General features: G+C 51.6%; 7 protein-coding genes across 7 annotated transcripts; 2 read left to right on the top strand and 5 right to left on the bottom strand.

Moving 5' to 3' along the window:
* Positions 1–1,388: 1,388 nt before the first annotated feature.
* L3040_005859 (uncharacterized protein) lies at positions 1,389–2,999 on the bottom strand (the record flags this gene model as incomplete). Its single annotated transcript, XM_007287864.1, has 5 exons — positions 1,389–1,645; positions 1,697–2,474; positions 2,566–2,662; positions 2,736–2,772; positions 2,897–2,999. The coding sequence occupies 5 exons, from the start codon at positions 2,997–2,999 to the stop codon at positions 1,389–1,391; spliced, it is 1,272 nt and encodes a 423-aa protein (XP_007287926.1).
* Positions 3,000–3,657: 658 nt separating this feature from the next.
* L3040_005858 (uncharacterized protein) lies at positions 3,658–6,472 on the bottom strand (the record flags this gene model as incomplete). The annotated part of the gene is made up of 2 exons (XM_007287863.1): positions 3,658–6,323; positions 6,388–6,472. The coding sequence occupies 2 exons, from the start codon at positions 6,470–6,472 to the stop codon at positions 3,658–3,660; spliced, it is 2,751 nt and encodes a 916-aa protein (XP_007287925.1).
* A 2,123-nt stretch (positions 6,473–8,595) lies between these two features.
* L3040_005857 (uncharacterized protein) lies at positions 8,596–10,506 on the bottom strand (the record flags this gene model as incomplete). The annotated part of the gene is made up of 5 exons (XM_007287862.2): positions 8,596–8,694; positions 8,777–8,800; positions 8,889–10,111; positions 10,169–10,220; positions 10,279–10,506. The coding sequence occupies 5 exons, from the start codon at positions 10,504–10,506 to the stop codon at positions 8,596–8,598; spliced, it is 1,626 nt and encodes a 541-aa protein (XP_007287924.2).
* Positions 10,507–13,474: 2,968 nt separating this feature from the next.
* L3040_005856 (uncharacterized protein) lies at positions 13,475–14,610 on the bottom strand (the record flags this gene model as incomplete). The annotated part of the gene is made up of 6 exons (XM_066154678.1): positions 13,475–13,645; positions 13,742–13,859; positions 13,930–14,057; positions 14,107–14,385; positions 14,432–14,483; positions 14,597–14,610. The coding sequence occupies 6 exons, from the start codon at positions 14,608–14,610 to the stop codon at positions 13,475–13,477; spliced, it is 762 nt and encodes a 253-aa protein (XP_066011525.1).
* Positions 14,611–15,350: 740 nt separating this feature from the next.
* Positions 15,351–17,569, bottom strand: L3040_005855 (uncharacterized protein; the record flags this gene model as incomplete). Its single annotated transcript, XM_007287860.2, has 10 exons — positions 15,351–15,482; positions 15,609–15,649; positions 15,708–15,879; positions 15,931–16,097; positions 16,155–16,168; positions 16,219–16,253; positions 16,302–16,321; positions 16,571–16,640; positions 16,862–16,888; positions 17,552–17,569. The coding sequence occupies 10 exons, from the start codon at positions 17,567–17,569 to the stop codon at positions 15,351–15,353; spliced, it is 696 nt and encodes a 231-aa protein (XP_007287922.2).
* A 173-nt stretch (positions 17,570–17,742) lies between these two features.
* On the top strand, positions 17,743–19,229 carry L3040_005854 (uncharacterized protein; the record flags this gene model as incomplete). The annotated part of the gene is made up of 7 exons (XM_066154677.1): positions 17,743–17,921; positions 18,175–18,245; positions 18,385–18,547; positions 18,622–18,646; positions 18,704–19,064; positions 19,121–19,157; positions 19,214–19,229. The coding sequence occupies 7 exons, from the start codon at positions 17,743–17,745 to the stop codon at positions 19,227–19,229; spliced, it is 852 nt and encodes a 283-aa protein (XP_066011524.1).
* A 2,839-nt stretch (positions 19,230–22,068) lies between these two features.
* On the top strand, positions 22,069–25,595 carry L3040_005853 (uncharacterized protein; the record flags this gene model as incomplete). Its single annotated transcript, XM_007287858.2, has 4 exons — positions 22,069–23,010; positions 23,138–23,661; positions 23,751–24,937; positions 25,021–25,595. 4 exons carry the CDS (start codon positions 22,069–22,071, stop codon positions 25,593–25,595), a joined length of 3,228 nt encoding a protein of 1,075 aa, XP_007287920.2.
* Positions 25,596–26,602: the final 1,007 nt, after the last annotated feature.

The following is a 26,602-nucleotide window of genomic DNA, read 5'->3' as shown; positions in this document are numbered from 1 at the left end:
CATGATTATGCCGGAGGATAGCGGCGGCGCAATATTTTTTAGGCTTCTTTCCCCCTTTTCCAAAGCGAGCCAGCCAGCCAGCCAGCCAGCCAGCCTACTTAATCACAAATCAATTGTCTCAGGGTAGCTACCTACCTACCTAGGTACTACCTCCGTGGGAAGACCGGTATCAAAAAAAGATTTCTGAAGTCGGGTACATTTCGCCCGCTCGCTACTCATTTATTAGGTATTACGATGAAACCTGGCTCTGCGATATCGAGGAGGGACTTGGAATTCATTCTCAAATTCATATTCACATTCACATTCATACTCATACCTATCCATCTCCATAGTGCGTGCGAACTACAACTACAACTCCTCCGTACGGTTCCAATGGAAAAAAAGAGTGCCAAGCACTCGTTTACTCACTCGTTCTTTCAACTGGTTAGTCTAGTCTGGTCCGGTCCGGTCCGGTTAGTCTTTCAAAAAGGAAATAGGAAGGAATAAGGAGATTCCGTTGGAGGCTAAAAGTCCTACTTAGTCTTTGGGTACGAGTCTTTGGGTACGAGTCTTTAGGTACGACAGGTTGTACTTGTACTTACCTACCTACTTACTTACTTACTTACCTACTTACTTACTTTCGGAGAAAAGAAAAAAGAGAAAAAAAAAAGGGGGGGGGGGCTGAGCCGAGAATATACTCAGATACGCAGATAGATATATACCGTACGTAGGTAAAAATATAAGTGGAGGTAACGCGTTATCCACCTCACCTTCTTAGACTAGATAATCAAATGATAGGGTTTTCACTTTTCATAAATTCGGAAGAGCAAACATCTAACGGCAGACGTTGATCGATGAATACTTTCCTCGCACCGAATTGATTTTGATGTGATTTAATTTGACATGTAGGGACTCATTCTCCCACCTCAACTTGAAATCAGACAGCAAAGACTCCATTCACGAGCGGGAAGACGAGGAAGCAAGACTCGATGTGGGTGTAGATGCATCCTATTAAAAAACGGATCCCCGCCGCTATCACCACTATTTCCATTCCATTTGTCTCTTCTTCCCTTTGCCTGCTCACCGGCGTCGTATCGGGATCAGAGCAAGAAAACGAGAAGCACAGTGCAGCGAGTATCACAAATCAAAACAAAAAAAAAACACAAAAAAAGCAAAACCACGCCAGAATCGCTTGTGCCCGGAAACCCCAGATTCGCTAGGAAATGATCGCAGAGCTCAGTCTGCGGATACTGTACAGCCCTGCCCATCCTACAGCCCAGCCGTCATTTCATTCAATTCTTCGCCCTCCCCGTTTGAAATTATTTCCTCTTCGTTTCTCTTCTCTCGTCTTTTTTTCATCACAATCGTAGAGATCTCGCCGTTTTCTCATCATCACCACGAGCTCGCGTCTAATTATGGCCTTCTCCATTACCCGGGTGGTTCGACGCACCTCCAGCGGTTTGATCGTTGTTCCACGTCAGATACGTGTGGTCGCCCAGCTTTCTCGGCCGGACGAGGTGTGTAATGGTGAACAGGGTGCCAAGCAAGATGCAGATACCGCCCACAGCGACGTAAGCGATGCCGAGGAAGGGGTTTTTGCCGCCCATCACAGTGCGGGTGGAGATGATGATGGATTTAGTGCCGCCATACTGAGTCACGTTGAAATCTGGTTGCTGTTAGTAAGTTTGCAGATAGTGAGGAAGCAGGGAAGACGGACGATGATCAACATCCAAAGTATAGGTCCCTGTCTTCATGGTGGCCGTATCGTTCCTCTGCGCCAGCTTGCTGAAAGTTGGCAACCCGGCCAAACGCATCCACACCTGGAACTGCTCATCGTTTTGCAAGTCTGGATGGTTGTCGTCTGTGTATCCATTTGGGAATCTTTTCACCCAGTTCGGGGGCACCAAGACGTCGCTCCAGTTGTAACTCGTCGGTCCGTACAGTTCGCGATCACTGGCCCATGAGATACCTGTTTGGCTTTGCATAACATATGTCTCGTTATCTGTGTTTGAGCCGGGGACATTCAGGAGAACAGGGCTATAGAATGTATCGTTGAAGACGGAATTGGCGGCCAGTCCACAGGGGTAGTATGGCTTCTTGACCCCGTTGATGGTTTCGACTGTGAGAGGGGTGCAATCACCACCATCAATACTATTCGCGGATATGGCCTCCCCGCCCAGCTGGCCCAGATGGAAGGACTTTGCATATCGTCGATGGTTCTGGTAGAAGTCCGTGAGCTTGTAGTAGAACAACACAGGCGGCTTCATGTCATTGGGAATCGTAAAGTTGATGGTGCAGCGAGTAGTGAGCACGTCAACACCTGCTGCATAGGTGTAGTTGATCTCGCGACGGGACCAGGAGGGCGCGTCGGCGTTCGGCGAGGATGAGTTCCTGTTGAAGTGCATGGTTACATCGCTGTCATCCATGGCGGCGGTCGCGGGATAGACGGGGGCATCGGAGTAGCATCTGGAGTAGTCGAGGATTATTTCTTGGACCTGTTGCTCGTTGTTGGAATCAGCTTTCAGCTTTCAGCTTCCGTAACTTCTCTCTCTCTCTCTCTCTCGCCGGTTGAGTGGGCATACGAACCTGCGCGCTGGCGTAAAGCAATCCTCCCCCAATTGGCGCGAAGATGATGCCGATGGCGAAGAAGAGAGGAAGCACAGTCTTTGGCGTGAGAATCGGTCTGAGGGCGCCTTGTTAGCTATCTGTAGTCTTGTTCCGGGGGGTATTCGGTGATCGAGCACGACGCCACTTACTGCCAGGCCTTTAATCGCTGTTGACGGAAGGCCGTATCTATTCATGTCAGCCTGGTCCTCTGTTCGATTGTCTCGTCGCGTCTCCTCTTCTCCTCTCTCTCCCTCTCCCTCTGCTCCCTCTATCATCTCCATCACATCCGCCGGGTATGCGCAGTACTCACTCGCCGGCCTCCTGCTCTTGGGCTTCTTGTCATCCGTCGGGGTGTGCAGGTCCTGTGAAGAGATCGAGTCCTCGTGGACCATGCCCGGGTGTGTATCAGCCATCGTGCTGTGCTTGGGGTATCATGGGCCGGCTCAGTCCGGTCTTGCGTTCTCGTTTTTGTGGTTGTGAGGGAGACGTGCTCAAACTTCGGAATCTGGTCGTGGTCGTGGTCGTGGTCGTTCGTGGTCGTTAGTAGTCGCGACCCTGATAAACGTGTCCCCGCTGCCGTGGAAGCCGCCGACGTTCCGAATATTTTTAGCGCCTTTTGCTCAGCCACAGCTGAAGCATCTTCTTTGACGAAGTCGGTGAGATGTCCAGTCAGCGTTCATTCATTTACTATACAGTAGGTGAGATGCGTATTCAGGGCCAACTAAATGTTCTTGTAGCAAGAGAATGGTCAAGTTGACGAGGGAGGTATCGGCTGTTCCTTGGTTCGTTCGGCATCAGGAAACGATGGGTTTGTTTTGTTATCACGTTATCACATTAACGTTCAGCAAAGGGTCGGGGCTGCAGGTGATAAGCGAAGTCAATACTCTTTCGCTCTCATTCCAGCTACAGATTTCGATTTATCACAGATAATCTTGTAATGCCCAGAGAAACTCCACGTGCCTGCAAGTATATGCTTCTGCCAAACACTACAAACTTCCTGGGCCAAGTGATAGCACCCACCCCTTGTATTCCTTCCTCGGCCCAGCAATACCCAAATAACAATTCTTCTCATCATGGGTTCTCATCGCGAAACATATACGAGCCACCAGGTCTCATAGCCTCCCTGTACCGCTGCTCCACAATCCCTCTCTCCATCTCCTTTACCAGTCGACGATCCTCAGCCTCCTTCTGCGTAGATGGAAAGTCCACGTCCCAGAAGCCTGGCGGGGTCGGTTGCCTCTCATACGCATGCCTATGCTTTCCATGCTTATTCGCCTGTATTCTTGTCTCAGATTTGATCAGAAGTTCCCTTCTTTCGTCCTCACTCAGTCTTGGGATCTTGTATGCATTGTCGCCCAAGTAATCTTCCAACTGCAGGTCGTCTCGCTCCTTTTGCGAAGGTGCCATGAATGCTTCTCGCCGATCGATCTCTATTTCTGCCAATGCCCGAAACTTGGGACCGCAGCAGTTGGGCTTGACGCATCCTTGAAGGCACTTTCGAGCATCTCCCCGGACTACTTCGCTGTATGCATATCCTACCCCATGGTTGTAATTTGGGTTGATCTTAAAGTCCTGGAGAGTGAGCTTATGCAAGGGCCTAGAACGCAGAGGCTCTTGATCAGGGTCCATTAGATACTCCTTTTCTGTCTGACCCTGTTTTTTCTTCGTGATTTCTGGCCTACCAGTGATAGCAGACACTCGAGGGGATGGTTTGGCAGCCTCAATTGAAGGTCGTGATTTTGATTTGCTTTCCTTGAGGAATTCTTGTACATTCCGGCGTGGCGGCAGCTGAGTTGGATCAGGCGTCGGAGAACGCATCAGCATTTCCTCATCTGGCGATGGTTCCTTGGATTTCCTGGAAAGTACTTTGAGTATCGGTCTGACCGGCTCTACCGAGGTCTTTTTAGAAGTATTGGTTGATGGCTTCGAAGGCACTGCGACTGGAAGAGATCCTTGGGGCGTGGGTCTTGATGTAGCAGTAGATCCCTGGCTAGTGGGTGCTAGCGATCTAGCAGTCGTTGGGTTTCCTCTACTCAAATTGGGTGGAACCCGTGTGTGGTTGGAGTACGCTATATCTGCTGGGATATTGGCTGCCACCTCGCGAGCCAGACTAGAAGTCGCAGTAGCTGCTCGCTGTTGCTCAAGACCGGCCCTTGGACGAGCAGATTGTAGAGCACCGTTGCCTGCTAGAGGCCTAAGAATAGCCTTGACCGGAGATGGATTTAAAAGCAAATTCTCAAGACATTCGCTATTGTGTAAAGGATGTCTCGTCGCTGTTCTCGGGGAAGACTCGCCATCTTCAGCCACGCTTCCAATATCAGTCGTCACTCTGGGTCTTTTAGGTGCTCTGTCTATACCATCGGAAGTTCTGGGTAGGACACTTCTGTTGGTGCTCCGCGGTTGCAGGATGGATCTAGTTTCGCGGGGGGCAGATGTCGCCGGAGGAGTACCCTGTGAAGTAGTCGCACACGACAAATTCCGCGGCTGTCTGCTCTGATTAGAGCTCTGCGTAGAGTCCTGGGTGCTTGCGCTGATTCTTGAGACTTGTCTATTTAAGGGAATGTCATGGCGCGCCTTCCTAGGCGTGTCAACCTTGTCCCCGATGTCGTCCAGGTCCATACTCCCATCTGAATCAATAGCTGGAAGGCGAATAGGACTGCTGCTCGATATCTCAACCTTCACTCTTTCCCGTGGAGTCTGCTCAACAGTGTCGTGCATTTGCTTGCGTTTATTGACTGTTCGTGACGTTACGACAACTGGAAAGCTTGTATCTGCAATCTGTTCCACGACAGCAGCTACAACTTCCCGTGCTGGAAGCTCTGGCTCGGCGGGATCCGAGCCTCCTTGTGTCGAGCTGGTATCATGGCCTTCGAGCGGTACAAATTCGGTTTCGGCAACATGGGTTTCCTCACGATTGGGGGGAAGCTCGATTTCCTCACGATTAGGCGGAAGCTGGATGTCCTCGTTGTCCGCAGCGTGAGCAAGCGGATCCTGAGCTGGTTCGACAGTCTGGGCTTGAGGTATATGCTGATTGCTTCTTGGAGGACTGCTGGCTGGGACCTGTACTTCGCTTCGACGCTGCCTGGTTGGTGGTCTGCATGGGGTGCTCTCGTCTCTCCTAGGAGTCCGATCGAATAGCGACGTCTCAATTGGCTCAATACCATGCTCCCTCAGAAGTGCCTTCAGTTTCTTGATCTCTTCCCCATACTTTCGATTCTTGTCTTTCTTCTTCTCCAGGGTCTTCTGCGTGGATTGCATCCACGTACCCCAATTCTTCTCACTCTGCAACAAATTGTAGTGCGATCTCTTGACCTTGTTATATTCGCCCTTGAGAGAGAGGTATTCCTCGCACATGGAATTGTATTTCTTGACAATTCCCGCGTACTGCTCCTTCGTGATGGGCATATCATTGGCCTCTATTTTGTTGAAAGACAGTGACGGAGTGCCCGTGCCAGGCGTGGAGCCCAAGTCATTTCCATGCTGGATTCGAGAGTGCGGTATCTGTAAAGGTGTCTGTATCGGGGTAGGTTGTTGCTGCAATCTGTTCTGAAGCTGCAGCGCCAAACGCTTGTTCTCCTTCTCCAATCCCTCAACCCTCACTGCAGCTGCCCGGGCTTTCTCCAACTCGTCTGACAGCCGGCTATGACCTTCTACAAGCTTCTCCACATTGGCCGAGGTCTGCCGCAGCGAATCGAGCTCCTCGCGGCTGATTCTGGTGAATTTGTCGTCGTTCAGCTCTGCAGATTGAGTCAGCGAAATCCAGCCAATTCGAGGGGCCGAGGGATTCATTAAATCAACTACCTGCAGCGAACCGGCCTCGCGACTTGTCATAGATCTTCAACATCTCTTTCGCAAATGCATCGCGATCTTTCTCTGAACGCGCCATCGTTGCCGGTGTTTATCGTGTTCGGGACATAGTTATGCGGTAGGGGGGAATAAATATTTCGGCTTGAGGGTCCGAGGCTACCAACTCCCTCTATTAACGCGCTGAGTCGTGAGACGCGGTTTCACGACGTCAGACTCGCTTATGTTGCCCCACGTGCCCTACTATTTTCACGAGTAAATATGATTTGTATTATAGGCATCTCTATTATAGCCCTTTTTTTTTTGGTAATAAATACTTTTCCTTGAAACTCGTCTTATCAGCATCTCACTATCGCTTTTTATTTTTATATCCAATCTGATCAGTCTCAAATTCAATTCTCAACTCTAACCACAGCTACTGTTCTGGCTGGTTAGAGTGGGCTCGGAACAGCTTGTAAACTGTTGGTTCCGGAGACTCATAGATAGGTTGGTTATTCAGCCATATTGCAATGGACCGTGAAAGTAGGAAATGAGCAACTGACTTTGCATAGCGCTAAATGTAATAAATCAATCATCAAAGAAGCAGCCTGTCCCCCTCAGACAAGAAAGGAATGGATAGAAGAGCAAGGTAGTTAGTTGTATTGTTCTAAGAAGCCCTGAACAAGGTGAGGCGGCTACCGTATATACCTCTCCCAAGTGGTTGTCTGTGCCACTTGCGAGCTCGGAAAAGGGATAATCGATTCTGTAGAACGATTCTCGCATAAGTCTGAACGACTCCCTCTCTTCCGCTCTGCTAAAACAAGAAAGAATGATCTTCTTTTCTATCCTTTCCTTTCTTTCTATTATAACCCAGTTGAAAGTGAATTTTTTCTTTCCCTCCTCCTCTTCACTTTCCCTTCCTTCTTCTTTCTACAACACCTCCACTCGTCATCCTTTATCACCTTTCATTCAAGACCATAAATAACCGAGGCACCTTTGAGCTCCTTCAGTATGGATATCGCGCCCATACTTCGAGGACAGGATCGCATCTCATCGAAAAAGAAACAGCGCCGTCTTATAGCCGCCCGCGGGCATGTGCCACACACACTCTACAAACTCAATATGCGCAGCATCTATAGCTCAACTCCATCAATCCTAGCTTCTTGAATTCTCCCAAAACACTTTCTTTCGCTTCTGGTATTCTTTTCAACATGCTTCTTACTGCCAATTCATCTCGGGAGTCAACTGACAGCAAGCGGGCCGGCCATACATGTTTTATTTTACATACATCCATTACAACAACCGACTCCTCGATAAGATGAAATCATAAACCTAGGAAATCTCAATCTCGATCTCGATCTCGAGCATGAGCTGCAGGTAAAGAAAGCTCTTCATGATAGCCGGCCAGACACAGACACAGCTCGGCCCAGCTCGGCGCGTATGTACATATGTATTCTCACCACCAATTTTTTGAGTTACGTCCTGCCCGCGCTCTCTCGCCGACTACATTACCCGCAGGAGATAATATTTATAGACGTCCCTACGCCCCGGCGTATCCCAAGATAGGTACCTAAGAAGGACCGGTCCGGTCCTTCTTGGCAGCCTGCAAGATGGGGATGAATTCTTAAATGTAACATTCGTAGCTCTCTGATTGATACAACTGCAGCACATACATTATACATACATACATACATACATATGCGCATGCACCTTCCCTTACTTTAACTTCAGCCGAGAGACCCGATCACACGACCGTCTTCTCGTGTCGTCTCCTCTTCAGCGCGCAAGCATATATAAACCCACCTCGCCACCATCAAGAAAAAAAACCCCCCATCTTCTACAAGACTCTCTGATCTGTGATCATAAGGGAAGAGAGCCGCGCGAGCCGTCTGAGAAGGGCCAGACCAGCTTAATTCTCAAGGAGGAAGGTGATGAATGATACTATTCTACCCTTTGCCATGCGGCTCGGCCTAAGAAATGCAGAGGAAAATTGGATGGCCACCTATCCACCTACAGATCAAGTAGAGTACATACGACACAAACTTACAATGCGAGGACGAAAATAAATTCATTGTCAATGTACGATCCATTGTCGTTGGGTTCTTTTGATTAGCTTTCTAGTTAGAGTATACCATGCCAATATATTACCCCTAAATGAAATATTGATGAAGGGAAGAAAAAAAAAAAAGGCATAGTGCGAAACGAGCGACTGAGCGGGCTGGATAGTCACTGCAGTGTCACATGCTGATGTGTTTTCAAAGCGTCGGAGAGCCATGCTTTTCTTTGAGCTGGGTTCAGAGCCTTCGGCCTATTTGGGATCGGATACTGCAAGCTGTGAGTATGTAGGTGTGTATGTAGGCCGACTCGCACTATATAGATATAGGTCACGGGCTGGATGGAATATTACCTTGTGCAGAGCGGAAAAAGAGACCTGGCACAGGATCAACGGTTTGAAGAAAGATCACTCGATTCAATTCGATTCGATTCGATTCACTGTTCAGCCCGACTCATATCTAGACTTTGCTCCTCTCGATATGCTCCACCTCGGCAGCTGCAGCCATCATATCCCCCTCCTCCCGCAGCGCTCTCTCGGCCTCTGTCAGTGGAATGGGCACCCACGCGATGAAGATCGGCAGCAGCACCGCGACGACCGCTCCCCCGCCCAGGAACCCAGCCGTCACGCCCCAGCCGAGGGTGTACCGGGGCGCGGTGTCGCTCGGCCAGAGGTGGCTCCCGTACACCGAGGCCAGGTTCCCCACGGCGTTGATCATCGCGATGGCGATGGCGCGCTTCTCGGCCGGGAACGCAATCGTCTTGGACGCCCAGGCGATGATGAGTGGGAGCGCGGACCAGATGCCGGCCGCGACGAAGCACAGCATCACGTAGCGCGCCGTGGGCGTCTGGACGACGGCGCACACGAGCGCGCTGACGAAGCCCAGGCTGAGCGAGGCGGTGATGTGCCATCGGCGCTCGCCCACCCGGTCGGCGTTCCACGCCAGGATGTTGAGGACGACCGTCGCGGTCGCGTAGACCGGGACCGTCATGTACTGGGCGTCGGTGGTGGAGTAGCCGAGGGATTTGGTGATGGTCGGGATGAAGTACGAGATGGTCCCTGCGCCGAGATCGAGCACGAAGAGGAACATGAAGGCGTAGGTGCGCGGGTCGATCGCGGCCGCTTTGAATGCTTCCCAGTGGGAGAGACGGTCGCCGCCGGACGACTCCTGGCTGTCGACAATGATCCGCACGGTGGCTAGCTGTCGCTGCTCGAGGCTCAAGGCTTTGGATGAGTGAGGGAAGTCGAGGAGAATCAGCGGGGTGATGAGGGCTACGCCGACTGTAGCCACTCCCTCGATGATGAAGAGCCATCGCCAGCCTTCGATGCCATGGACGCCATCGAGATTGCCGGTGATGGCTCCAGCGAGAATCCCACCGAAGGCGCCGGAGAGGACGGCAGCACTGTAGAAGATGGCGAAACGCTTGCCGATTTCTTCCGTCTTGTACCAGCAGGACAGCATGAAGAGGACACCGGGGAAGAAGCCGGATTCGACGCAGCCGAGCACGAAACGAAAGGCGAGGATGGAGCCGTAGTTCTGAACAGAGGCCATGGCAGCGCTGAGAGCACCCCAGACAAGCATGATGAATGGGAGGAAGAGGGAAGGGCGCGAGCGGGAGAGGATCATGTTGGACGGCACCTCCATGATGAGGTATCCAAAGAAGAAGATTGAGATGACCCAGGCATAGCCTGCGAATTGTCAGCAAGGGAGGAAAAGGTGAGGACGATGGACGACTGCAAACTTACGGCCGCCTCCAAGCTTGAGGTCATCGTCCATTCCAGCGGTCTTAGCATTTCCCTGGAAATTTTTATCAGAAATATGTTGCTTCGCGTACGTTGGTACATAGCACACTTACGATGTTGGTGCGGTCAACATAGTTCAGGACATACATGATCCACAGGATGGGGATAAGATGCAGATCGATTTTCCGAACCAACTTCTTTTCCGCATCCGTGTTGGGAATATAGTTCCGTATCGCCTGCTGGAGTTCGAAGGCCTCTTGGTCCACGGCGTCCTCCTTGGTAGGGTAATCTTCCATTTCGACTCGAGCAAGCTCATCTTTCTTGGAGTCCGAGTCCGTCATTCTCGGTTAATGAGACTCGTTGTTGTGAGGGAATTGAGATGAGATGGAAAGACGAGATCAGGTATCGCCAAAGGGCCTTTTCTTTTGATCTGATCGACGCAAGAGAGAGGCATCCGAGGCAGTTTTATATCGCCATGATGTTTCAATTGGAGTGGATCTGGGGTCGGCTGGTGTTTGTCGGAGGTCCAGGAGTGTGGAGTGTGGAGTGTGGAGAGCCAAGCTCATTTCGACCGGGGAAGTAAACAGTAGTATGTACTCCGTATGGCTAAGTGGCTGCGAGAGCCTGCGGACAAATGCCCGGGATCATTTTTCGGGCCGAGAGAAGCCAATGCGGAGGAAGCCTGGCCAAACAGTCTTATCTTGTCGCCCCCATACCGCTTGTCATAAAGCTTCGAAGTCGACTTTTCCGGGGAATTCGGAGAAGAGCTGGAGTGGGGTGAGTCGTGACCGTTGCGAGCGAGACCCGACAGCTGCGAGTTCGAGAGATCTGGGTTGATATATGTGATGAGTCGTGCGTGAATCATGATCACGAGATGGATGCGGAATGAACTACGTACTCCATGATACGGCTTGCCACGTCGGATACATACATCAGCAGGATAATAGAGGTTCCTGCTGAGGACATGAGCCTTCACGATATACCAATATGCATACGTACCGGTACATACATACGGTATGCAATTGCTTTTCCCCACAGGCTGCAGATCCAGGCCAACGCCTGAGCACTTTCCGGCCTATCGGAAGCCCCTTCCAGCCCGTTTGTAGCTCACAGCTGGAAGAAGCGAGTAAGTAGCCGACCTGCCTGCACGATATCTACTCGGTACAGCCGAATACAATCCAACGCTCAATGGCCGCCTCCTGCATCAAAAGTGGGTGCCATGACATCGAAGAAGCCCATGGGACAGTAATGCTGATCGTAAAGTGGGAGCGAGCTGTCGAGCATCCCCAAGTTCAAATAATCGACGGGATATGCCAGCCCCGATTGATCGATTGCAGCAGTATCCGGTGATCTTGCACGGATGCCTCGTTGAATGTTTGCAGCATTTGTTCGTTCCTGGGACTCCCAATCGGTATAGCGATCTAGCCTCTTCGTTAGTCCAGCAGCAATATGACCTGACAGATACCGTTCGCCAGCTTGTGTGCCGTTCAATATACCGATTGTTCTCGTGACCCTGCGGCGATCTCTAGTAATCATCCGACCAAGCTACTCTGACTCGAGGGACAAGAGATCCCTTGGAAAGTTGCAGTTTCGTAAAACTCACTGGTCTCGGACCAAAAACCGGATCAAGTGCCTATTTCAAGGGTACCCCACTTTTGTTGTACTTTCAGAAGAAAGACCGCGGAATAAGTTATCATGGTAGACTTCTAGCAAGTTAGCGAGCGTAGGAAACCCTTGATGAAAAGAAGGGTCACGGAAGATCTACCAGAACTTCACTCAAATTGGAAAACAAGAAGGGCTTCTCGTACCAGATAAATGGGTACGCCAATGGCCGACTTTCGCACGTCGGTATCATTCAACACCGTTCGGAGACTCGGCATAGCCGAGCTAGTCGCAGTACCCGCAAGCTCTATCCGACCGGTCATGAGCTCTGCAGGCTCTTGGAGCCCTCGCAATGCAAGAGAGCTGACTTGTAATTTGCCAAAATTTTCATGCACTGCGAGATCTGAGATTAGCGAGTCTTCTCGAATTGAATGTCCCCAAAGAATATCGTGGCATGAGAAGAAAAGCATTGGCACTCACAGATGACACCTTATGCGGGATATAAAGACACGTAGGGGTTTGGTGCAAGCAAAGGTTCCCATTTGGTTTTCCAGCATTCCAAATCAGCATTGAAATGCCGTAGATGTGACAAGACTTCTTCGGACAACACCTGTTCAATATCAGGTCCAAGTGTGTTGTACACTTTCGTGAGTATTAGGAAAAGAGCGACCTAGTGAAAGAGTCAGTAAGCACTCATCGGTGCTCTAGGGACGGCACACAGACCTGTTTCGCCTACCTGGCTGTGCAGACGAAGATCCGCTTGTGCGATTTCTGGCAGCGGGAGGAATTCCTCATGGTAGGTTATCGTTTTGCTTTCGTGGATCACAGGTGGACTCCCGTAGGCGATACTGAAATGGTGGTCGCATACGTAAAGCAAGTACCATAACCTGGCGCCTTCGACATGGTCTTGTGAGCCTCTAAGGGCGCGAGAATACCTTTGGTGCAAGTTTAACTCCGTTGCGATTCTGATAGCATGCCCTGATAATTTCCCTTCCTCAAAAAGTCAATATTGACATTCGCTAAGACTTGTTGAGTATGATAAGCGGTAACAGGCTTCAGGATCTGCGACCGCGATCTCTGGCTGTCGATTTCCTCCTATGCTCAAGATTTTTCGCAGAAATTTTAATAGGGAATCGGAGCCAAAATTGCCCGCGAAGTTTTACCAAAAAAAAAATGTGTAGAATCAATGTCGCCAGATGAGGTTGACCGCTGAGATCATCTATATACCAGCAGGAAAGGCTCAAGAATGCAACTTACAGCTGACGTCTGATAGCCAGAAAGCACCGATGCATAACCCGCGAATCCCATCCAAGACGTGATAACGCTCACTGTCTGAAATTTTGGCACTGCTATCTGCAAAGCCTTGAAATCAAATTTCTAAGATGATCGAGACAACGGACGCAATAGACTATAACTACGAAATCGAGTCACAAACCAGTGCTATGAGCTCTGCGTAGCATATGTCAAATGTCTGCCCTCGACCAGGAATGTGTAATGCAGTAACTGTGAGTATCGCCGCTAGCAAAAGCGATGAAGACCTCACGGAGGTCAAATTATCGTGTACCAAGGCTATTCAGCCCCATAGATAGTGATTGAGCGACCGACTGAATATCGCAAAAAGCCCCTCGACTTCTGACTCTGATATCTTGCCCTCGGAAATGAAGTACTCCAAGACTGCCTTCCCGGATCCTCCACTAGGGTCACTTCTCAGGTTCCTGAATTCGCGACTTCATATACGCTACCCATCGGGGCTGATACGAGAGCATCGTTCATCTTACTTTCAGGATCCAAGGAGTGCTCTCTCGTCATGGCCATTACAGCCGTCCGAGTAGTTCTCGACTCCTGCAGTTGTTCGATGACAGGATCTGGTGATACCACCTGTCCAGAACAGGTCAGCATGTTTCGAGTGTCCCAGGACACTCGATTACATGAGAGCTATCCGCCTGCCGGAGCCAAAGAATATAGTGTACCGACCTGAACGAGTTGCGTTGGCCGATGGAAGGATTCTAGCGATGGAAGATCCAGGACATCAAGAATCTTTGATACTGCTCGTTGCAGGCATTTCGAATCCCCTTCAATTGTCGATTTCCACCTAATGACACATTAGTAAGATGTAGATGCATCGATTCCAGTTCCGGAGGGTTTTGGGTACATTGACTTACTCTGTTCCCTCCTCTAGTAAGGACTGTAAGCTCTTATTCACGACAAAATTTCGATTCCTTCCTCGAGCACCTCGTGCAGATCGCCTTGCCAGGTCCAACGTCGCACTTGATCTTCCTCGCCTGACACTCTGTGCACGCATGCACCTTTCTCGATATCTTGGGCAACCCTGCTGTCACCTCGCCCACGTGATTGGCCTCAATTAAGCTGTCGATCTCATTCCGGGCACGTTTCATCGCCGCAATCCCCAGAGCTCTTGCCGTGTCGCTCAGGTTCTCGCACCGTCCGGGATGGCCATCAATTGGGTGCCGGTGGAGCTGTGTACTGCGTGCTGCGTGCTGCATTGAAATACTCGCTTGATATTGCCGCCGCGACGAGGATTGAGAAGGAAACTCTGAGGCGGAGCTGCAAGGAGATCCTGATCTCAGGGTAAAGGTTCGGAAGGGAGTCGGTCCGACCTGTCAGTTCGGTGAGTCGCGTTCTGCCTCTTGAACATATACGTACGACGATGCTTGGAGCCTCTCTGCTTGCGCCTCGTGACTGTGGACGAAGCGGCCTTTTCAACCCGTGACTTTTGCCCTGCGTGCCGCAAGATCCTCTTGCGGCGTCGACCGAAAATGCTTATGGCGAAATCGCTCCCGGGGAATCTGCTCACAACTCAATTCTGACCTGCTTATCCGCATGGTTGCCAATTCGAGTCTCGCAGAGTCCACGTGTGTGCGGAAGCGATGGGGCTGGCCGCAATACCTACCAAGTCACAGACAGAGTTTCCCCATGAATCGAACTACCCCGAAATACCCCTTCGAAATACCTTCGAAATACCCCTTCGGCCCATGAGCTCTACCAAGGTCCAAATCATCATCCTCACCAAAGTCACCGAGTTTCACAAGAATCGAAAGGCACGATTCGTCCATGCGCTGCTTGTTCTGCATTTCCTTTCCTGTCTAGTATGCTGAGAGGTTCATTTCATTTTTCGCATCTTATCATCGCCCGCCCGTCCGTCATAGCCGCATGAACCTGGTGACCTTCCTTCTCTTTCACACAGAGACAGGAGCCCGCCATTCATCCTCGTACTTTTCCGTCGTCGTCAAATCGAATCAATCGCATCATGCCCACCACCAACTGAGCCAGCATACACGTGCAAGCAGAACTTTTTTTGTTGTCGATGCCCCCGCCCGAGAAAGATCCCAGAAGAGTTCTTGAGAAGGTAGACAGCCGAGTCCGAGTCACGAGGACCCGACAGCCATCAGATGAAAAGGGAGCACACCGCAGAACGGAGAACAGGCTCCCGAGAAAAAAACGAGAGCATATTTTGGAGATTGTGTTGAGTGAAGAGAGAAAGAAAAAAGCAGTGAAGATGAAGGCATGTCGAGTTACTTTTATACAATAGGCGCCGGGGGTTGCAAAGGTAAGCAAGGATCCATCAGCAAATCGTCAAACCACCTGTCCAAGCTGTTGCGTTCTCTCTGTCGGGGTATCGATCGTTTTCGTGCTTCTCGGAAATGAAGAAGTCTCGTTCGCTCATTCGCATCAGTCGTCCATCCGCATCTACTGCCTATCGTAAACGTGTAACCACAGCTTAGTTGGGGCATTGAGCCTGGACGTGGCCGGGCTGCTTGCACTTGTAGCAAGTACGCTCGTTGTTGTTCTCGGAGGGGCAGTCTCTTGAGAGATGACCGACCTCGCCACAGTTGTAGCACTTTTGGCCTTGGGTGCAGTCACCTGGAGGCGTTAGCTGGTTGGCAGTGAGAGATTTCCCGGAAGAGACGCGCAAACGTACGAGACATGTGGCCGTAACCACCGCACGAGTAGCAGGTTTGTCCACCTTGAGCTCTGCCGCCGCCACCGTATCCACCTTGTCCACCACCGTATCCGGATTGGCCACCGTAGCCACCACCACCGTAGCCACCAGCCTCAGGGCAGTTGCGAGCAATGTGTCCGATCTTGGAGCACTGGGAGGAATTAGGTCAAGGGTCGCCTCTGGGATTGCCAGACCCTCTTACCTTGTAGCACTCTTGGGATCCACCACCTTGTCCACCGAATCCGCCACGGCCAGCACCATCAGAGGAGGGGTTGGTGCAGTCCCGGGAGATGTGGCCTGGTTGACCGCACTTGTAGCAGGTCTTGTCCTTGGGTCCATCAGGGCACTCGCGGCTCATGTGTCCCTCACCTGCGTTCGCATCAGTCGTCTGATCGAGGCGAGGTACGCACTCTCGACATCACTCACCACCGCAGTTGTAGCTATGCCGCGTTAGCTGATAATCTTTGAACGAGAGGGAGAAGGAGCTTACCACTTAGCTGGGCCACGGGTTGGGCAGTCACGGGCCTGAAAAGATTAGCAAAGGGCAGAGGAAGATATTCCTGGAAGCCGTACTTGGTGAGATGCATCGCCACCTGAGTTGCCATGTTAGCTGGTATCACTGTATGTAGCCTGCGCAATAGAAGTGTGGGTCGAACGGGAGGTCTCCGTCACAGATCGTTTGTGTGTGTGTATGTGCCCACTTTCAAATCCTTCCAATCCCAAGTTTTCTCTCTCTCTTTCTCTCTTTCTCTCTCTCTCTCTCTGACAAACGAGGCCAGCCCGATGGTCGCCGTGTCGTGGTCGGGAGGAATTGAGATCGGAATGAAGGAACGGTCACTCACAGTTGTAGCATCCACGAGGTGGAGGAGCAGCACCGTAGGAATCCATGATTGGCGACTGAAAGATCGAGTTCTGTAGGAGGGGTGAAGAGCTTGTCAGTTTGGGCTTGGTCTCTGATGAAGGTGTGCGTCTTGATTTTGTGTCGAAGTGGTAATGTTCCTTGGAGGGAAATGGAAGTAGAATTGGACTTGTATGATGATGGGGATAGTGGGGTTTGGGTCGGGTCGCAAGGGACGGTGAAGGTGAAGCAGAAACCGAAGCGACGCTACAGCCGAAGTCGCGCAAAGACCTACCTGGGGGGAAGATGGTTCAAAGGAGTTCTGTACGACGGTACAGATGAAGGGGACGGAATGGAATGGAGCGAGGAGGGTTTCGAGGGACCAGCAAAAGAATTGTCGGCGGTGAGGTGAGGTGAGGTGAAAGTGAGGTGAAGGGAGTTGAGGGGAGTTGAGCTGAGCTATGTTGGGGAGTTGATGGAATTGACGGCCTAAGGAAAGAAAGTGCCCGCCGTGCAACTTTTTCCGCTCCCTTCTTGGCAGTCGTGGTGCAGTGTGTAGAGCCAAGATCTAAGCGAGTCTAGCGTGGCGGGCATGGACCCTTAATAATCTAATTAGCAATCAAAGTCGGATCACATGATGTGGACGGGATTTTGTCTGTAATACACGTGACCCGATTCCTTTTGCCGGGCCTGAGTTGATCCGGTCTGAGTTAATCCGAGGGCATAGCACAAAAGGTAGGTACTGAACGGACAGTACAGACAGTACAGTGTAGACCTCAACAGACCTCAACAGACCTCAACAGACCTCAACAGACCTCACCCAGCTTTCTCACCGTTAAATCTCGCCGTCGCCCTCTCTCAATTTGGCGCCAAAACATTTTCTTACCGATCATTTACAACTGGCTGCCTGTGCTGCTTGAATCGTGTAGCGTACAATCAAACCACCGGCCCCAAGAGGCGGTCAGCCAACAACCTGCTGTCCTACCGTCCCCCTATGCTCCATATTGCAAGCCTATCCAGCGATAGACTCTCTGCTCCTCGTTTCTTATTTGTGGGAAGCTAAATTTGTTGCCCCTCTCTCCTCGTGAATCTGTTTACCCTAAGCGTCTATTCTTTTTCAATTTCTTGTCTTAGTATTTCCTTTTCGTCTCGACTCTTGCCACTGCACCCTTACTCATGCCGACTCGCAGGATGTGGTCGGGCAGCCTATGCGGCCTTAAGATTCCAGAGGAACAGCTCACTGGAATTGTGCAGCATCGAAGTGTATTACTGCATAATGAACAAATGCTTCAGACGTGCCAAAATCTGGCGCTGGTTAAGCAGCTTCACCTGTTCTACTCTTGGGGTCAAGTCAGGTCTACGATCATCAAAACCCCGAAAGTACTCGAACCCAAATCCAATGGCATATATTTCCCAAGCTCCGATACTGCCACAAATAGAACTGTGGTTCTTTTTAGCCACTAGTTGGTTGCAAATCACACATCTCGCTAGTCTCACTGTATATACATCATCGTTTCTATTACCTCTACTATATTTCAACAATTATAACCACAGCCACGACCCCTATTGCAACCATAATAACACTTCAGCCACACACCTCCCTATCAGATTGACAGCCCAGATTCATTTTATCTACGACCATCATCATTGGGGCGAAACTCCAATTCATCGTCTCAAATGTAAGCTTTGATGCCCCCTCTCCCCCCTCCCCTCCCCTCCTAAATCTCTTCTCAGCTCTCTCCCCCGATAAGTTCCCCAAGATGTATCAAAGAATGAAGTTGCTGATATGAACCCGGGACAACATCTCTACATCTCTAGCCACCTCCCGCCCATGCACTCTTCCCTCGCGGCCGAGATCCTGCGAACCTCGCTCCGCCTCCGCACCTGTCGGCCTAGCCATAACCATCGCCCTCCACGGCTCCGTGGCCAGAACCTCACACGGCCTCACCCACCCGACGTTTGACTACTCGCGGGTATTCCTGTAAGAGAGCCATTCAGCCCCTCCCCTCTTCAAAGCCACACATGCACATCCTCACAACACGCTACCCATCCCAGTACTATTTCCAGCCCTGCTTCTACGGTAGGATCCCAGAAAAAGAAAACCCTCTCTTCCCCCAATCCCGAGATAAGGCATTAGGCAACTCCCCTCTCACCTGCCCAGGCACGCTCAACTTCGCCTCAATATCAATGTCTTTCATCCACTTCTTCGAAATCGGGCGACAATGCCAAGCCCAAGACCAAGCCCGAGCCCAGGCCCAAGCCCAGGCCCAAGCCTCAGCCCAAGTTCAAGAACGCGACTACATCCCCACCCCCTTTCCCAATCCTAACGACGGCGGCGAAGCAGGTTACGAGCTCTCTAGTCACGCCCATAGCCACCGGCACACCACCGCAAGCAAGAAAAAGACAACGGCGTAAATGGCAGCAGCAGCAAAAGCAGTCTCTAGTCCTCCCTCTCCTCCTCAGCCAGCACGCGCCCCTTGAGCGGATGGTGGGGCAACGTCAGGAATGGGAATCAAGCTCGGAGCTGCAAAGCTTAACCCCGAATTTTGTTAAGGAATTGTCAGCCTGAGTGAGGGTGATGAAAATGGAAGGTACGTTGACTTTAACTAAGAGCTCAAAGCGATCGAGAAGTTGAAAAAGAATAAAGGGAGAGAAAGCAATGATTGCTCCAGAATTGTAATCGAATTCAAGAGTCGTTTTGAGGAATTTTTTTTTTTCCATTTTTTATTACCGACTTGATGACCTGAAGATATGCTACCGACGATGCTCGCATCTATATATTAGGTGATGCCCACATCGGCGTTTACCTCGGCTTTAAACAACGCGTCGAGACAGATATGCTAGCGCTTGAAGTACGGGGAAACAGACTTTGGCAATAATACAACTACCCCGTAATGAAGGATGGGAAACTACCGGCCATCCTAGTGTAGAGTTTTGTCCCAGACTCTTGGATTGCCATGGATTAGCGAGCAAGGATACCTGAACTACAGTATCGCTGGTCCCTTTATGTCAGGCACCCGGAACCCGGACCGGAAGTAACCGAATCCACGTGATCACCATAATCATCGGAACTGAATTGGTCGTCTGATGGTCTCCAAGGGAATGGGATTGAAAGGCCACGAGCGAGCTAGTTCTGATGATCAAAAGTGATGAGAGATCCTACTATTTCGAAATCTCAAGGCTTTGCTGTGGCGGATCCAGTTCATCCGAACTTCGTTATGCGTTCCAAATGACGATGTGCATTGTGGCTCATATCGTGCTGTGCCAAGCTTGTACAAACTGATACTTTGATGCTTCCCTGGCTCCAAGCCTCGTATAGTCCTCCAAGCCTAGGCGACTCAGACTACGGGGTCAGGTCACACTATGAGCCTGAGGGGACGCCAGCTCCGTGTATGTGTATAGACAGACATAGCTGTGGGAGTCTCTTCCTCTCCTTCTTCTACATGTCCCGTTGATCTTTCGGACTTTGGCAGCTTATCCAACTGACCCACGGTCTCATATCAGACCTGTAATAAAACCAGACACGTCGAGTAGATAGAGCCTTTTTGAATAGGGGCGATGGCTTTGCCTCGATTCCGCACAGCTCGTCCTGCCAATTTGTACCCCATCTCGGATTACAGTTGGCGCCATGTCCAGACACGCCGCACGCATGATGAAGCTGGAATTAGAGCCGCGCTCTCCAACCCCCCTCCCACCCTCTCTCTCTCTCTCTTGCCCTTATGAAGAACAATTACGTGAATACAAGGCTCTTTTACGTAGATGACTTCACCGAAGAGGTTATAAGGCTTCAATGGGAGATTATTATCAAAGACATACGATCGTTGCAAGGAATCTGTTCAAGCCAAGAGGTCTCACACTCTTGAGCCCTACTGCAGTACTATGGTTTGACAACCAAGAGCTTCTAGACCCGTCACGGGATTTTAAAAGAGTATTTTTATCTACGCATAGAGAGGAGGTGTATCTTGGCTCGTAGGATGATGCTGGATGGTTCGGATTGCGGTGGACAGGGCTCGGGGTAGATCAATCATATAGGTAGGTAGGTAGGTAGGTAGGTAGTACTCCGTACGTCACTGAGCTAGCAAAAAGACTTCAACTATACCGTACTTACGACCATACACATTCACGATATCGACCTTATACACACCTAGGCACCTGCCTTAAACTTGCAGCCCCGACTACCCGACCCTGACCCTGACCCTAACCCAGCTCGGAAGCTCGCCCTCGCCCTGAAAAACCTTGAATAGCCAGCGTTTCTGGGGATGCAATTCTGCATTGCATGTACGGTACCGGTACTTCTTTGACTTTCCTTGAAGCCAAGACCGCGACCCGCTGCAACGGTGCACGGCTTTGCGTGCGCTTCAGAACTGCCCGATTGGGTTGGGTTAGCCACTCCGCATGGTCCATATCCGCAGCGAATGTGTAAGGCCGACATGGGTAGAACCGGCAACCAGATCACTTGGCCGCGGAAATGCTCTCCGTATTCTTCTCCCTGGGTGCTGAATAGGAAGACGTAAGCGAGAACAACGTCCGTTTGCTAAGAGTACTTGTAATGAGCTCCGAGTCCTGGCTCCGGGCCACTGCCCCTGAGGGGGCAAGGATTTGGAGTTCGAACCTCTCTTGGGGCTAAGGAAAGGAAAGTGTAATGCACATGGCGATCTCGCTACTCAAGTATGGCCCATCGAGCTGCAATGCAGAGAAACCTTGGCGCAGTATGGGGTAGACGATATTGAGCAGTACCACGTTCTTGTGATACTGAGGTGATCCCGAAGTTCCCTGGGTGGAATAACTAGGATGATGGTAGATTTCCCCGTGTCAACATGTCAACATGTCAACATGGGGATTTGGTGCCGCGATACTATACCATATCACCTGTCCAAGTCCAAGACGTCCTGGTTTCCGATGATGTATAAAGAGCTTGGACGGTGGCAATCAGGAGAAATGACTCGTGGAGAATCTCTCGGACGTTTTCGGAGGATTCACGACAGAGCATCTTATCCAGAAGTCAGAAGTCAGAAGCCTGGGAGTCTGGAGTCTGAAGTCTGAACCATATCGCAAAGGGGGGCCCAGCTTGGCAAGGAATTTCAAGCCAACCAGATACAGTACTACTTACAACCTTCGACGCTGTACGACTAAGCTGGATTCAGAGAGAGCCAGGGCAAAACTAGATCATAAAAGGCATCAAGAGCATATCCTGGAGACCAAGCCAAGTACAGAGTAAGTACGTAGACGTTCGGACTTCTGGAAGACCCGGGTACTCGCTTAGCAGTCTCTCCATCACATGCCCAGGACCAGGATTTTGCATGCACAGACTCTTCATATCCATCTAATCCGCTTGCCGCCACGCTTGGTCTTCCGTGTCCATAAAACTCTCATAAGGAGTGAATGATAAATCCATCGGCCACCCTCACCCAGCCGTGAAAGGTGCTTTGTTCGGTGATGTAGCTTCACTGTCGTGTTGGGAAAGCTCTATGTACGATATCAGGATCGGCTACAGACGATAGCATGAATTTTTCTTCCCAAGAAAAAACCCACAGCTCCTTCGACCTGCTGGCAGCCCTCTCCATCGACTTCGAGGACCCCCTGGCCCTCAAAGCGGGCTTTGCCCCCTCCCCTCCGCCAGACCAACCACTCCCACCAATTCCACGAAAATCAAAATCACTTTCCCCAGTTGTCCGCAAAGATCAAACTCAGAATCCCACGTCGAATCCAGCCCTCGTGAACCACGCATCAAAATCAAGTTTAAAGCGTCCCGGGACCATCAGAGGCACACAGCCACCGACCGGCGCAAAGAAAGAGGTCAAGATGGCGCCTCAAGCCATGCCAACACAGGCGCAAACGCAATGCCTGGAGCTGTGCCAGAAGACAACCCACTGCATCGATGTTGTCGCAGTCCACATCCTCGAGTACATGACAGCCCACACGAAGCCGCCAGCATCGTTCGTGCAGCTTTCCCACGACTTCCTCTCGACTTGCGAGATACTGTATTCGCTCGAAGCCGGACTCAGATCATTCAATTCGGCAAATCCCAAATTGCAGCGGCTACCAAAGGAGCTCTTGGCCGAACTTGAGATGAAGTTCCGTGTCACCCAGTCTGACTTCAATTTGATAGATGCTCTGATACAGAAGATGACGCGGAAGAAAGGGATGTCGAAGTGGGGGAGGATGTTTGGAGATATCGAGGGGGACATTTGTAAGGTCGCCACGGCGTTGAAGAGGACGCGGGAGAGCTTGAAGATAAGTAGCATGGTTATTACTTGGAATCAGAATTCCAGCGGCGACCACAGCGTGCCACGACAGGACCGCGGCTTTGGGTACACTGGATTGGCGACGGCGCTGGATCGATCCGCAGTCGAGAAAGGGCAAGTAAAGAAGGATGAAAGCAGACAGAATGAGAGGAGAGAGGAGAGGAGAGAGGAGGAGAGGGAGGAGTTGGAGATGGAGGCGGTGAGAATCCTTTCCATGCTCCCCTTTTCCCACCTCGCTTATCGCTTGGACCCCCTTTTTTGATCCCGTCAGTGTTGTCCCAGACTGCAGAGTAGCCACTGACCTTGATATGCGTTCGTTCATCTAGGCTCCGTCCATTCTTGCTCAACACGCGCTACCAGCGCCATTGCGACTTCAGAAAAATGAGCCTCAGTCTTCTTACCCGCCCATGCCCTCTCTTCCCGGGCCACAACAACAAAGCCAAGCACGCAGCCTGTATAGCGAGACAAGTAACAGCCAAACTTTTCACCGGCCCCAAACACAGTCGGACCGCCATACACCATCACAGGCGGGCTGGGTAGGCGTCCGCCGAACCTCATCCAGCGTTCATGATGGCTCTACTGGACGCGTCTCGACAACTCACGATTTGCACCACACTCGTCCACCTATTTCCTACCACTCAGACCCCTCGCACGACAGCGCCTACCTGACGAGCTCCACCCTCTCGAGCGTTGATCCTTTCCTGCAGGACGAAAGACGGAGTATCGCGGATGATGCTCTATCGATGACGAGCCACACGCCGTCAATCTTCCACGATGATATGGCCGGCCTGGAGCTGGACCCAAGCAAGGTTGTGAGATACAGTGTTGATCCCTCAAGCATGCCGAGAGTGTGAGTTTGCATCATGTCCCCTTCGTACCGGCATCTGGCATAGCCGGAGTCACCTCGATTAAGCAGAATCTGATGCCCGTGTCCTTTAGATTCCCATCACCTTCATCAGAAGGGGACAACGCCAACATGAAGGAGGCCCTCGTGACTGCGATCCGGGGCAGAAACCATAGGATCGTCGAACAGCTCCTGCACCGCGGCGTCTCTGCAGCCGCCAACCAAAACAGGCACCCGCTCATCGAAGCCATCTTCGCTCACGACGAGGAGAGCATCCGCCTGCTCTTGCTGGTTGGGGCCGAGGCCAACGAAGCCGGCCGTGACGGCTTGACACCGCTGTTGGCTTGCGTCGAGAAGTCCTTCCTCCCCGGTGCAACGATGCTGCTCAAATATGGCGCCAACCCCAACTTGAGTGCCCGCTACGGCGAGAATCAGGAGTCGCCTCTGGCCGTCGCCGTCACGGCTAACATGGCCAACATGACCCAACTCCTCCTCCAATACAACGGTGATGCCAATTCCGTCACCAGCAAAGGCACACCGATACTCACGGCAGCCATCAAACAGAAGACGCATCGGAAGTTCATCGAGCTGCTTCTGGCATACGGGGCGAACCCGAATGCCAAGTCCCGCGAAGGCAAGGTTGCCCTCTTTGAGGCGATCATGTTTGGCCGAGCAGACATCACCTCGGCGCTCCTCGAGGGCGGCGCCGATGCAAACCTGCCTGGGCCAAAACACATGCTCTGGCCTTCCATCCACTACCCAGCCTGTCTTGCTGCCCTGCTCGCACACGGGGCCAACCACCGGCACGCACCGGGTATCATGGAACTGGCTGTCGGTACCAACAATATCGAAGTCGTCCGAACGCTCCTCAGCGCAGGCGTCGACCCCGACACGAAGAAAGACGGTATCTTTACTCCTCTCTGCTCCTCCATCCGCGACGATCGAGATGAGTTGGTCGACTTGCTCTTGAGCAATGGCGCCGATCCCAACATTCCCGCTGCAGAGTATCCCACGTTCACATGCGTGACGCAAAACAGGGTGCACTTCCTGCCGGCTTTGCTTGCGGCAGGTGCTGACCTCAACAAGCCCAAGGGTATTCTAGAGCTGGCGGTCAGCTTCAATAACCTCGATGCGATCAACTGGTTGCTCGACAACGGTGTAAGTCCAAACGACCGGAATGCCAAGGGGAAGTCACCCCTCACAACCGCTATCCGGGAGAACCGAATGGAGCTTGTAGAGATACTCCTACAGAGAGGAGCGGATCCCCATGCTCGTGGTGAAGGTGAGCTGCCCCCCCCCCCCCCCCCCCCCCCCCCCCCCCAGATACCCATCTCATGAACAACTCGTGAAACTAATCGCCTGTAGACTGGCCCATATTCATGGCGGTCAACAACCCCCCCATTCTCAAACTGCTCTTGACCGTGATCAAAGAGCCACGGGCCTTCAAGGGGATCGTGGAGAGAGCGGTCCACGCCGACCAGCTCGAGTCCATCCAGCTTCTCCTGGCCGCGGGCGTCTCCGTCGAGGACAAGACCGGAGGCGTCTTCTCCCCACTCACGACGGCCATCCGCGAGAAGCACATGGAGATCGTCACCTACCTCATCGGCCCGGCCGGTGCCGATGTCAACGCGCCCGGCGAGCACCTGCCCGTCGTCAAGGCGCTCCGCACCTTCCGGGACGGCAACACGACGGTCCTGGAGTGGTTGCTGGAGAAGGGCGCCGATCCCAACAAGATTTACCGGAGCTGGAACGGGGTTATGCAGGCAGTGGAGAATGGTAATGAGGGCGTGTTGAGGTTACTGGCGAGGACCTGCGGTATCGACCTGGAGGCGAAAGATGATATGGGTAATACGGTACTCGATATGGCGTCTTCGAGGGGGTGGGAAGAGGCGGTGCAGATATTGACCGAGGGTGATCTGAAGGGGGCTCGGAAGAAATGAGGATATACGCGAAAGTAAGTGGTGAGCGACGAGACTGTCCTCGTCCCTAATGGCCGTTGTTCAGGACAGGTCAGGGACATGCTGGATGGATGACTTGGACGTTGGCGTTGGCTTTGGCGTTTTCGTTATGGCTGATTTGCTCTGATGCCTTTGCCTTTGCAATGTGCCTACCTATGTATCGTAATCGAAGCTCTTTTTGCTTCTGTACAACATAGAGCAGAGGGAGTTACAGGGAATATAACTCAGTCGTTTCTGCGGAGTAGTGAAAGCTTGGCAAAGCAGAATTGTAAAGGGAACATAATACCTTCGAATGGCTCTCCGGGCACATACGACCACAGACTGAGAAGAATTGGGCATCCCGTCCGCTCTGCCATACACAAGCCTCAGATCGGCAGATTAGTAGTTGGGTGGGTGACCACCAGCGAATACCTGCTGTTGTATGTTCTTTTGCTTTTGGCCTCTCCTAGAGATCTAGCAAAACTTGCAGACTGAAATGGCAGATTCTTGCTTTCTTTGGAATATCTGACAATTGCTACGTCTTGCTGCCGACACCAGCAAGCTTGGGGATGGAATATAGCGAGATGTAGTCCTGGCAAGGCTTAGTATACAAAGTTGGTGCATCGCCTGGAAACAGGATACTGAAGGCTGCCGGATTTCGGAAGTTGCAGAGGCATGCTGGAAGTAGCGCAGCGAGGTCTTCGATGAACAGCTGACGGTGTGCAGATAGATGTCTCTGCACGCATAAACCTATTACCTCTCTCGACCTCTTGGACCGCGGCACAGTATTGACGGTGCGGTATTTCAAATAAGCGCTTTGCAGCCCGATGACAGGGATTTTGGGGTTCACCTCTTGAAATCTCTGTATGTGTGATTCGAAGGGAACGAATCGATGCGCTCCGACAGAAGCCTTTGTTGACCAAGCGCAAGACCGAGAGCCGCTTGTCTCCCTTGTCTATCAATCATATGTTCGGGATAGCCATGCATCTTCTGGCCCATCGTACAGTAGA

Source organism: Drepanopeziza brunnea (genome assembly GCF_022702325.1).
Source record: "Drepanopeziza brunnea f. sp. 'multigermtubi' strain 214-2 chromosome Unknown ctg9, whole genome shotgun sequence".
Lineage (NCBI taxonomy): Eukaryota > Fungi > Ascomycota > Leotiomycetes > Helotiales > Drepanopezizaceae > Drepanopeziza > Drepanopeziza brunnea.
This window is presented reverse-complemented; position numbering and strand designations above follow the sequence as displayed.